Source organism: Artibeus jamaicensis, unplaced genomic scaffold (genome assembly GCF_021234435.1).
Source record: "Artibeus jamaicensis isolate MK-2021 breed Jamaican fruit bat unplaced genomic scaffold, CSHL_Jam_final contig_525, whole genome shotgun sequence".
Taxonomy (NCBI): Eukaryota; Metazoa; Chordata; class Mammalia; order Chiroptera; family Phyllostomidae; genus Artibeus; species Artibeus jamaicensis.
In genome coordinates this window covers 5,444,853-5,456,947 of record NW_026521874.1, presented here as the reverse complement: position 1 = coordinate 5,456,947, position 12,095 = coordinate 5,444,853, and the positions used below count along the sequence as shown (strand labels likewise).

Genomic DNA, 12,095 nt, shown 5'->3' with positions numbered 1-12,095 from the left:
TCCTCAACCCCTTTGGTACGTCCTATGAAAACTGTTTGCAGCCACGGGTGCATCGCAAGAAACTACTTCCTGGGGAGCCGTTCTCTCTGCCCTGTTTTTAATGCCCAGGAGACAGGGCCGTCTTACGAGGAGCCTCTGGAAGCTGGACGTGGCCCTGGAGGACCCTCCTTGCCCTTCTGCCCCCTAGGTGCGCCTGCATCGATGTCCGCCACGCACACAAGGCCTCGCGGAAGTGGACCCTGGAGATGGACGTGGCGCTTGTGCAGTACATCAACAGGCTGTGCCGCCACCTGGCCATCACGCCTGCGCGCCTCCATCCCCATGAGGTGTATCTGGACCCCGTGGACGCCACCGACCCCAGAGTGGCCTGTCTCTTGAGTATGTGACCCTGGGGGAACACTTTTCTGGGATAGCCCGGTGCACCGCTTTGTCCAGGTGCCCCACGATGCCACTAGGAACATGCACATAAATCACACACACAGAAAAGGTCCTTCTCTGTAAGGCCACCCCTGTGAAGTGACCCATCACGACATGTTGGCAGCTGGCCCCTGGGCCCATTTCTGCACCTGTCTCCACGTGTACGTCAGGCTGCTGCTTCGCCTGCCCACCCATGCTGAGCCATGTGTCTGGAGCCCTTGCTCCTGGACGCCGTGAAGGGGACTGTGGGCAAGGAGTTGTCCCGGCGCTGGCCTCTCACAGGGGGGAGGACGCAGGTGTGAGGACAGGCAAGTAGAGGGCAGTGTGCCTGTTTCCCAGCTTCCCAGCTCCGACGTCACGTCGCAGGAAGGGCACGCAGGACCGTACACTGTTGTTGTGACTTCCTGTGCATTGATAATTATTTCCAAATTAAAAATTAAAAGATAATATAGTACATAGTGCCGCATGGCCTAGAGGTGGGCAGGGGACCTTGGGTTCCTTGAGAGCCAAGGCCTCCCGCTGGCCCACCTGGGCCTCCCCTTTGTCCCAGGCACCTCAGGAGACAAAATCCACTGCACATCCTCCTGGGCCCCAGGAGACGCCCACTGCTGGCCATCCTCCCCAGGGGCAGGGACCACCCGAGTCTGTTCACCAGTGGAGTCTCAGCCTCGCCTGGCTCAGACCCCAGCCTGACCACCCCCGTGCCCCACAGACGTGCCGGTCGAGAGCCTGCGCCTGCGCTTCGCCCTGCTGCAGTCCCTGAACACCACCCTAGAGACGTTCTTCCTGCCTCTGGTGGAGCTGCGCCCGACGCCCACGCACACGCACAGCATCGCCGCCCTGCTGAAGGAGGCCAAAGGTCAGTGCCCTCCCCACCCACCGGGCCATCCCGCCAGCAGGGTCAGGCCGCTGCCCCCGAGGACCTCCCACACCCGGCCTTACACTTGCCGTTCGGTCCCCCCTGGAGCAGCCAGTCCAGCTGAGGGCAGGTCCACCGCGCCCTGAAGCAGCAGTACTCTCTGAAGAAAAGGAGACCTCCCAAACGAGTGTCAGACTATTGGAAAGATTCACAGTTAAAGCTCCGACTTACCCTCTGCGCTCAGATCCCTGCCTCCCAGAGATGGCCACTAACAGATGACTGTCAGTCCTTCCGACGTTTCTGTTCACACACAGACAGACACACACGCACGCACGCACGCTTCCTTGGTCGTGTTTTTATTCGGAGTGTACAGTGGGTTGCGTGTACTTGTTCTGAAGCAGCTCCGTTTTCTGTTGGACCACCTGCTTTGGAGACGTGGGTCGGCACACACGGGGCTGCTCGCCTCGCTCCCTGCTGTGCCGGTGCCGTAGTTGGGCCTGGTGTTCTCTCTGTTGGGAGGCACGTGGGTGGTTTTTGTTGTTGGCTCTTTCAGGAAATGCCACAGCCAGCCTTTGTTTGTTGTGTGTCTGGGTTCCGTTTTCTGCTAGCTGGACATGACAGAGTCCAGGAGTTCGCGTGTCGATACTCGGGTAGACCTGCAGAAGTCCCGGCCCCTGACGCCCCCGCCAGCGGGGCGTGTGCGAACAGCCCACCCAGGGGCCCAAAGGGGGGCCCAGGAGGGACTGGACAGACGCAGCGGGGACAGCAGGGCCTCGGCCGGGCCTCGGGGATGACGGGGAAAGAAAGGAAGCGGCCCCCTCCCAGCCTCTCTCCCATGTTCCTCCGTCAGGGCTGATCTTCTACGACACGAAGGTGACCGTCATGAACCGGGTGCTGAACGCCACGGTGCAGAGGACCGCCGACCACGCGGCGCCTGAGATCACTTTGGACCCCCTGGAGATCGTGGGAGGTGAGGCTCGCCGCACGGACCGGGAAGTCGCGTGAAGGAACCTCTAGAAGGAGGCGCAGGGCTCCCGTGACAGCCCCTCCCTCGCCCGGCTGCTCTGACATTGTGCCCTCCAGTCCCAGCTGCGGCTGCTGGCTTCAGAGTCCCCTGTGGGCTCTGCACTCCGGGCGGCAGCAGGGGGAAGGGGAGCCTTGCCTTTGCGCCTCCGTGGAGACCCCTGTGTCTGGCGGCCACACCTCCCTGCAGGGGCGGTGGCACATGCGGGCTTCGTTCTGGTTGGCCGTGGACCTGCTAAAATCGGGGGTCTGGCACCAAAGAGAGGGGCCTGAGGGGCGGGGGACAAGCTCCCCTGGAGACAAGGGAAGGGGGGCAGGGGCCGACGCTTGGAGGACCAGGAAGGCCTTTCCGTGAGGGCACCACGCGGCCAAGGCAGGAGAGATCTGAAGACGTTCAGGAAGCAGAGAGCGGGCACGGTGGCTGCACCAGGGGCAGGGGAGGCTGGGAGGAAGGCAGGGGCCTGGCAAGGCCCTGTCCTGTGGGGAAAGGACCCCAGACGGCCATGGGAGGGGTGCAGGCAGCCGTTCTCTGTACCTCTCTCTCTTTCCAGGGGAGATCAGAGCTTCCGAAAACTCCTACTTCTGCCAAGCTGCCCGGCAGCTGGCCTCCGTGCCCTCCTCTCAGCTGTGTGTCAAACTGGCCAGTGGCGGCGACCCCACCTATGCCTTCAACATCCGCTTCACTGGGGAGGAAGTCCACGGCACCAGTAGGTGGCGCCCCGCAGGCCCTCCTCCAGCCCGTCCAGGGTGGAGGCTGTGTTCAGTAACATTCTGAGGTAGTTTTTCGCCTAAACTGCCTGTGATCTCCCCAATTCACAACAGTCAAAGCCACCTGCCCCCAGGGCGACCATCACATCCAGCCCCTCCAAGTCCAGCTCCCCCAAGACTTGCCCTTGCCCCCTGATGCAAACTGTGTCTGCCACTGGTCTGGGACTTCAACCCAGTGCCATCCAGGCTTGGGGACCACGCCTCTGGTCAGGGATCGGGTGGGTGCAGGGAGGATGCTTCAGTGCGGGCTGGCCTTCCCCAGAGGACCCCCTGGCTAGGGGACGCTTGTACTGAAAGCTCGGAAGTGCCCTATGAGAGGCAGGCATCGGGAGCGCTTGACGGACATGGGGCCTCTGTCCTTCCCCTCCATCAGAATGAGGACGGCAGCTCAGAAAATGCTCCCTCCCGGCCCCTCAGTCACGTGTAGTCGCAGACATTCAGGAGTCTCTCCCACTTTGATGGGGGGGGGATGGGGGAGAAACCGGCTCCTCACCCGGGCCCACTGGGAGGGGAAGGCTGTCGCAGCAGCCTGAGCCCTGTCTCCCGTCCTGCTCTGGCCCTGGGAGCGGCGTCCCGGCAGCGGCGTCCCGGCAGCGGCGTCTCAGCTGGCACTGAGGTGTCCTGAGGAGACACCCCTGTGTTCTCCAAGAACAGGGCTCTGAATGCGCCAGGCCCCCCACAACACGCTGCACTCCCCCAAGTGCCAGAGCTTCCCAAGACACCAGTGTTGTCCCGTTTCACAGATAGGTAAACCGCCACTGGCAAGGTAAGTTGCTTCTCCAAGGTCAGGCAGCAGTTACCTGTGGTTCAAATCCAGGTCTATCCAATTCCAAAGCCCCATCCTTGAACTTGGTGGCTTCAGCTGGCAGGAATCTCCTGCCTCTTCGTGGAAGCTGAGTAAGGGCCAGGCCCTGACATCTGTACCCAAGCAAGTCTTCCACATGGCTCTGACCAAGCATGCAGTTGTCTTCAGAGGCTCCTAACCTCGGGGCGCTGCCCGGGAATGTACACACAGGTTAGAGGAGGCCCTGCCAAAGAGGAATTTGCAAGACAACCAAAGGTGCGTTTGGAATGGCAGCCGTAGGAAGTTCATAATTGACCAGCACCCTTGGCATGGGTTCGTGCGTCTGTCTATTCACTGTGCATTCACCGCACAGACACTGAGCACCCGGGCCTCGGAGGGAGCACCCTTGGGTAAAACAGGGTCCTGGTCCTGAGCACAGGGGACAGATGTGGACCACACAAGCTGGCAAACCTGTGTGGGCTCACAGCCGGAAGCTGCCCACGCAGAGGTCCGTGTTCGACCTTGTGGAATCCTTGAAACTAGCCTGTGCCGTGGGCAGTTGCTGTCCCCGTCTGACTGAGTGGCTGAGGCTGGCTCAGGGAATGAAGTGATCTGGCAAGCATCGAGGCAGGATTTGCCCCCGGGTCTGCTGGCCCTCGGGCGAGTTTTCTTTCCGCCCCACCGCAGCTGCAGTCAGCTCGGCCAAGGAGTTGATGCTCCGGCGTAGACGCGGCATGTTGGGCAGGGAGGCTGGCAGGTTGCGGTGCTAACAGGGCTCCGTCTGTCTGCAGGCGGCTCTTTCCGCCACTTCCTGTGGCAGGTGTGCAAGGAGCTGCAGAGCTCCTCGCTGTCCCTCCTCCTGTTGTGCCCCAGCTCAGCTGTCAACAAGAACAAGGTGAGGCTCCTGAGCCCTGGGGTCACTGAGGCCAGCACCCCGGCAGTCGGACCCTGAGGGGCGGTGGCTCCTGGGGTGTGTCCTCCTCAGCTCCCTGTCCTTTCACAAGCCTTCATGGTCTGCAGGGCTGGGGCGGGGGGAGGGGGCGGGGGCGGGGGGAGCAGCCCTCGCCTCACTGGCTGTTCCCAGGCACGCAGCAGTCACCTGGCCCGTGTCTCCCATCCAGGGCAAGTACATCCTCACGCCCAGCCCCATCACCTATGGGGAGGAGCAGCTGCTGCACTTCCTGGGCCAGCTGCTGGGCATCGCAATCCGAGCAGACGTCCCTCTGCCCCTGGACCTCCTGCCCTCCTTCTGGAAGACACTGGTGGGTGAGCCCCTGGATGCCGACCTCGACCTTCAGGAGGCAGACGTCCTCACCTACAACTACGTCAAGAAGTTTGAGAGCGTAAGTGGAAGCGCGTTTATTCTGGGGGACAGCAGGGCCCAGAGCAGTGCCCGTGGGACCCTTATTGCTGCCACAGTGGCTCAGGGGACCTGAGCTTCCAACTGAGGACTGGTAGGATCTCCCAGAGAGCTTACTTCATGGGGACAAGAGCCTCTGTCTTTCCTCCCTGATGACAGCGGCCGCCTGGCTCTGACCCTACCAGGCCCACTGGGCCTCCAGGGACACAAGTGAAGGGCTCCTGGCAAGCGAATGAGCAGAGATATCAGGGTGGGAAGTGCTACCCAGTGTCAACAGCAGGCTCTGCTGCAGGGATTCACCTAGAGCCCAGGTCAGCTCCCAGGGACCCCCTGAGACTGGCCAGAGAGGCCGGAGGAATGGGGCTCTGTATCCCTCCCCTCATGCGTTGTGACCCACAGAGATAGTGAGGCCACAGCCGCATCTGAACGTCCGTCTGCACTCACAGACCAGGCCCTGGAGGGGTGTGGCCGGTGCCCAGGCTGCTGCTGAGCCATGGCTGGCCCACCGAAAGCTTTGGGGCACCAGGCACTCCACAGCCCCCCCAAAATGCCCCAGCGGGGGGTACTGTAGCCTCTGATCTAGCCTCTCCTCTTTGCGGGCTGCCTGCCTTGCTCACAGGGGAGCTGGCTGTGTCTGAGGCTGCTCCTGGGTCTACACCTTTAGTCTGAGGCTACACCTCAGCTAAAGGAGGATGTCAGTGGCTTTGCCAGGCCCTCTGTAGTCGTCCCCTTAGCTGCCACTTGAGGGCAGACTGCACAAGGGAGCAGAAAAGCCGAGACACTGGATGGCAGTGAGCAGAAGCAGCGGTGAGGAAGAAGTGTGAAGGCAGAGCGCCCCCACGGGCCGGGCTGGGGACTTGCGAGTACCCTCCAGGCCCTGCTCTGAGACATCCTCCCGGCTGTGGGCAACGGCCTGGGCCTTGGGCAGACAGGGGATGTAAGACAGTGTCCAGGCAGATAGTCTGGTCAAGGCAGGGAATGGGCAAGGCCCCAGAGCGCTCCGAAACACCAGGGAGAGCAGAGCCCCCGGGCTGGGGGGCCGGGGCTGCTGCTGCACAGGCACGCACGTGCTCAGGCCCTGCCTGCACCTTCGCCACCCCAGGGCTGCAGGGTCTTCTCTGGGTCAAATCCTGTCGTTTCAGTAGCCCAGCCTGCACATGGGCGTCCTGTGGGGCCTAACTGGGGGCGCCGCAGGGTGGAAGAGCCCCGTACACCTTTCAGAGAGGCAATAAGTCAGGGCCCTCTGCCGGCAAGGGACAAGAAGCCCAACCCAAACCACCTTAGAAAAGTATTTTTTACACGACTTGCTCTTAAAACTGAATGCACACACCTAGACGTGGCTTCGGGCAAGGCTGACTCTGGGTGCTCAGAGGATGGCGTCAGCGACTGGTCTCCAGAGGCCCCCCTGCAGGACAAGGTGTGCGTGTCACCACCACGTCCGCTCCAGGGAGAGAGGCAGCAGCTGCTTCCAAACAGCAACAGGAGGATGTGAGGGCAATCTGGCTGCGACATCTGTCACCCATTGATCGCCAGGGTTGATTCGGCTGATCTGGCTGGCTAGGCAGGTGTCCCCTTCCTCTTTCACCGACCCATGTGCGTCCCTCCCGAAGCTGCGCACTCGGTCGAAGAGGACAACCTTCCTAGAGGAGAGGACCGGTCTTCGGTCAAGGGCATACGAGTAGCTGCGCTCCCCTGCTAGAGCCTCCCAACACACTCTCAAACAGCAATAGGAAAAGCCTCTCACCTGGGATCTCATGTGCCGCTCACTGAGCTGGTGGCTGGCATGGCCAGGCCCATGCCATGTGCCCCTCCTTTACGGCCAAGGGTAGCTCCTGCCCACACTGTGCCTGGTGTCTGCCCATCGGGAGATCCCAGGTCCATCTTCCCGGAGGCCTTGGGAGCGGTGGGCGGTCAGTCTCCAGCTGCCTCTGTGTTCCAGATCAACGACGAGACCGAGCTGGAGGCCCTGTGTGCCGAGATTGCCTCCCAGCATCTGGCCATGGAGAGCCCCGACAGCCCCAGCAAGCCCTGCTGCCGGTTCACCTACCTGACCATGATGGGCGAGGAGGTGGAGCTGTGCAGCCGCGGCCGGCACATCCCTGTGGCGTGAGTGTGTGCACGTGGGCAGGGGACTGGCCACGCCGCCTGGCACCTGGGCATGGGCAGCAGCACCAGGGGCGAGGTCCGGGGATGGGCAGTTTCCGCCCATGGGGGGGAAATGAGGGAGAACGCCGTTCTGCAAAAGGACTTTGATGTTAAGTAAACATCGGCCCTGAAGGGGGGACACACACCAGCAGCCAAGGGTTCCACTCAGCTGCCGGGACAGGGAAATCTGGGTCCCTAGGCCCAGAGGAGCAACCCTACGCACCACCTTGGCCTTCCCCCTCACCTGTGTCCCCCGGGCCCCACAGGTGGGAGAACAAGGACATCTACGCCGCAGCCATCCGGAGCCTGCGGCTGCGGGAGCTGCAGAATGACGAGTGCGTGGCGGCGGTGCGGGCGGGCCTGGGCTCCGTCATCCCCCTGCAGCTGCTCACCACGCTCAGCCCACTGGAGATGGAGCTGCGGACCTGTGGCCTCCCGTACATCAACCTCGAGTTCCTGAAGGTCAGTAGCCTGGGGCCCGGCCACCAGGCAGCATCAGCAGTGGCCTGTCCCCAGATGTCCTGTGTCCTGGCACTGTCCTCACATGTGGGAGAAGCTGTGGCAGTCAAACTTCGTACTCAGATTGCCTGCTTCCAGAGCCCATGCCTTGAGCCACCATTCTAAGGTGGTCAGCCTTCTTGCCCAGACCCCTCCACTCCTCATCCCGGGCCCACCTCCCTCAGCGAGGCCCTGGCATCCGTTGCACAAGTGACTTCCCCTCCAGTGGAACAGACAGGACCTGCCCAGTGGGGTCTGAGGGGTCAGACGCTTATAAGCCCTGTTGCCGGGTCCAGTGCCCAGGCCACAGGCCCCCAAACAAGCTCCGACACCACTGCCACTGTGGCCGGTGTCATCACGGAAACCTCCCCGTGTCCTGTGGCCCCCATTTCTCTGCCACACCTGTCCCAGGGCTAGGCCTGACCGGGAGGGGCCCTGGGTTGGCAGAGGCCCAGACCTGCTCACGTCCGGGGGGCCTTTCTTCCCCAGGCCCACACCATGTACCAGGTGGGGCTGATGGAGACGGACCAGCACATCGAGTTCTTCTGGGGGGCGCTGGAGATGTTCGCCCAGGAGGAGCTGTGCAAGTTCATCAAGTTCGCCTGCAACCAGGAGCGCATCCCGTTCACCTGCCCCTGCAAAGACGGGGGCCCTGACACGGCCCATGTGCCCCCGTACCCCATGAAGATCGCCCCTCCAGATGGCACCGCAGGTACTGTCCTCCCCTGGTCATGCCCCACGTGGGGACACTAAAGCCCAAGTGTGAACGAGGGAGAGGCTGGCAGGAGTCCCGTGCCTTCCAAACCGGACCATCCCCAAGTGGCAACACAGGCTCAATATTGATACATCTTCTAATATCTTTAACAGCTAAAAACCCAGAAATGTTTTAATCTTTTAATTTTAAAATGAAGGAAAGTAATTTAAAAATCAAAACAAAACTCTGCTTGTCAGACAAACCCGTCCACAACTAGAGTCCCTCACAGGTCGGCAGTCTGACGCCTGTACCGTGCGGCAGTTCTGTGTCTGCCTCTTCTCCAGACTCTGCCCCAACCCTGGGGAGGGGCCAGCCAGGCCTCCCTGGGGTCCCAGCCCAGCCGCAGGCCCAGCCCTCTAATGCTGGCCCCGTTTTTCCGTAGGTTCCCCAGACTCTCGCTACATCCGCGTGGAGACCTGCATGTTCATGGTCAAGCTGCCCCAGTACTCCTCTCTGGAAGTCATGCTGGAGAAGCTCCGTTGTGCCATTCACTACCGCGAAGACCCCCTGAGTGGCTGAGGGCGGGGAGCTCCAGAGCTAGGCTGTCACCGAGGCACTGCTCTGCCGGCTTGGAAAGCCTGCCACTGCTGGGCACGTCCCTCCAGGCCCTGTGGGAGGAGTTGGCAACATTTTGCTTTTCTAAACTTTTGTCCACATGCCAGGACCTCCTGGAAGACTTAACCCTTTGTATTTGTACGTTTTGTGATGGGTTGGTTCTTTTGCTACCTGTTTATGGTATGTTTGTAGGGTAGTTTAGCTCCCAGACAGTTGGTGACTCAGATCTTCCTGGACACTGTCCTTGGGCACTGGATTCCGATGCCCTCAGGCCCCAGGTGGTTCCACATCACAGAACCACCCAATAGGAAGCTGGCGGTGAGATGCCATCGGCCACTCAGTGTCCCGTTCCTTCTGCAGAGCACGACCACCAAGCCTGTGGCCAGGCCTGCCCCTGCTGCCTGGAGCTGGAGCTCCTCCCGGGCACGGCTCCTGCGGGCCTTCTTCCATCCTGATGTGGTTAGGCCAGTCACCCAAACGTGGGAGGTTTTCTTGTTAATCTTCCGGCTTTAGAGCCTTGTTAATAATGGTCTGGGTTTTTCCGAGGAAAAGCCCACCATGGTCCCCCTATCCCTTCCCACCCAGACAACCCTCTCTGTTCTCCGTCTCCTCGGGGGCCCGGTCTGGGTTTCCCCCCTGTTGCTCAGGAGCAGGTGACCAAAGGGTTCGCTCCCAACATCAGTTCACAGAGCCAGGCCAGGTGCGTCCCAGCTCCAGGAGTCGTGGGACACCTGGAGTTGGAGGGACAGGCTGGAGACCGACCGGATGGGAAAGCACGTGGTCCCAGCAGACCCCACTCTGCACTGGAACAGGGCCCCTGCTCACGCAGCGTTCAGAGGCAGGGGCTGAGGAAGGGGCCCCTCGCCCAGCTTAGGAAGTGCTGTCTGAGGTGCTCTGCTCAACTGGGGTCCGCTTCAGTGACGAAGACCTTCAGGTCCAGATGGAGACACAAGGGGGGTCCTTCTCCCCTGGCTGGGCCCACCCAGCAAACCCCTCGCCGCCCCGTGTGCGTGCCAGGGCTGGGCTGCTGCAGCTCCCCCACTGCCCGGTGCATTTGTGCCCCAATAGGTCTTTGTCCAGTGGTACTTTGTTCAAGAGCAGCACATGCATCCTGTTGGACACTGTCATTGTGGGCCTTGCCAGTTCTCACAGTCCCATCACTGTATTTATTGTATAATATTGTGAATATCGGAAGTCCTGAGTGAGTGCTGGCAGGCCGCTTTGGCACGTGGGTGCTGGAAAGATGTGCGGGTTCGAGCCTTTAGCACCCATCTCCCCCCCCCCCCCCGGTTGTTCTTAGGAACTGCATTAAGGACCATTGTAGGAAAGCCCCCCCAACCTAAGGAAAAGATAAACCGGGATTAACCGTCGGTGGCATCGCTGGCATCACTCACGTGATGCAGGATCAGAGTCCGGAGGTGAGTGCCGCAGTTTCCCTGCTGTGAAGGGGTGTGGTGGGCCCTTGCCTCTGGGGCTGCAGCCCCTCGCCTGGACGTCACAGCAGGAGGCAGTCCTGACAAGGGTCCTTTTATTTGATTTCTGCATAATGAAAGAGCTTTTGGATTTATTGGGAGTGGTTCTTCCTCCTGTATTTTTAAATTCTTGGTTCCCTCCGATCCTTCCCTTCCACTGAATGAACTTGGAATTCTGTCAGCTACCTCCCCACGAGGGGTTTGGGAAGCTCTGTTGGCCCAGCGTCGATCAGGTGACAGCTGTGAGGGAGGTGTCTGCCGCCAGCATGACCGCTTCTCCCAGAGAGCACAGCACGGCCCGGACAGGTCCAAACCTTGGCCCTAAAACATGTGTGCTGTAAAGTTACTTGATGTATATTTATTATAATTATTTATGGTTGCATTTAACAAACTTTCCATTCAATTTGATGCTATTTACACCATTGCTGTGTAAAGGAAGCTCACCACGGGAAAAGTCTCACCAATAAATAATCTTCATCTAATTTTGATTTACCTGAAGAGTTGTGTGATCATCTCCTCTTTAAAAACTTTTATTTTCAATTACAGTTGACACTCAATATTCGTTTCAGGTGTATAGCAGTAATTAGATATTTATGTAACTTACGAGGCGACTTCCCCCCAATAACCTTACTACCCACCCGATGCCATGGTACCGCAGATTACGTCCTCTGTGCTGTGCTTCACGTCCGTGAGTCTTCGCAACTGGGGATTGTACCTCCTGACCCCTTCCCCTTCTCCCATCTGCATGTATGAATTTTTGTTTCTTCATTAGGTCCATCCGTATTGTCACGAATATATTTCATTTTCTATGGCTGAGTAGTGTTCTGTATTTATACATGTTTATCCATGCATCTGCTGACGCTTAGGTTCTTTCCATACCATGGCTATTGTAAGTAACACTGCAATGAATACAGGGGTGTGTGTAGCTTTTCAAATTAGTGTTGGATTCCTTCAGATAAATACCCAAGTAGGGCTGCAGGATCGTTTGGTAGTTGTGATTTTTTGAGGAACCTTCACACTTTTCCACAGAGGCCCTAAGAATTTGCAATCTCACCAACAGTTCCTGAGGATTTCCTCTTCTCCACATCTCTGCCATTTGCTGATTTGGCGGTAGCCATTCTGACAGATGTGAGGTGGTCTTTGTTTTAATTTGCATTGCTGATGATTATGATGTTGAACATCTTCTTGTCTGTTGGCCATGTTATGTGAATTCCTTACATATTTTTGATATTACTCCTTATTGGATACAGCACCAGCGAGTTCTCTTCCACCACCCAGCAGGTTGTCTTTTGCTCCTATTGCTGGTTTCCTTCATCATGCAAGGCCTTTTAGTTTGATGTAGTCCTATTTTGTTTTCGTTTCCCTTGCCAAAGGAACTACTCAAAGAAAATATTACTAAGAGCAAGGTCAGAGTTCACTGCTTTCATGTTGTTCTAGAAGTTTTATGGTTTGGGGTCTTA

General features: G+C 59.1%; 1 protein-coding gene across 7 annotated transcripts in view; it reads left to right on the top strand.

Moving 5' to 3' along the window:
• Window positions 1–11,133, top strand: part of HECTD4 (HECT domain E3 ubiquitin protein ligase 4) — a 170,842-nt gene extending 159,709 nt beyond the window's left edge. For 6 of the 7 annotated variants that reach the window (XM_053669735.1, XM_053669734.1, XM_037133514.2 and 3 more), the window contains 10 exons: window positions 188–378; window positions 1,130–1,276; window positions 2,127–2,246; window positions 2,851–3,006; window positions 4,643–4,746; window positions 4,973–5,194; window positions 7,151–7,317; window positions 7,623–7,818; window positions 8,344–8,566; window positions 8,991–11,133. In XM_053669735.1, coding sequence (XP_053525710.1) covers window positions 188–378; window positions 1,130–1,276; window positions 2,127–2,246; window positions 2,851–3,006; window positions 4,643–4,746; window positions 4,973–5,194; window positions 7,151–7,317; window positions 7,623–7,818; window positions 8,344–8,566; window positions 8,991–9,127 — 1,663 coding nt within the window. In that variant the 3' untranslated portion in view covers window positions 9,128–11,133. Of the gene's footprint in view, window positions 1–187; window positions 379–1,129; window positions 1,277–2,126; window positions 2,247–2,850; window positions 3,076–4,642; window positions 4,747–4,972; window positions 5,195–7,150; window positions 7,318–7,622; window positions 7,819–8,343; window positions 8,567–8,990 lie in introns of those variants that run through there. The other variant, XM_053669737.1, reaches the window with a different exon arrangement.
• The last annotated feature ends 962 nt before the right edge of the window (window positions 11,134–12,095 follow it).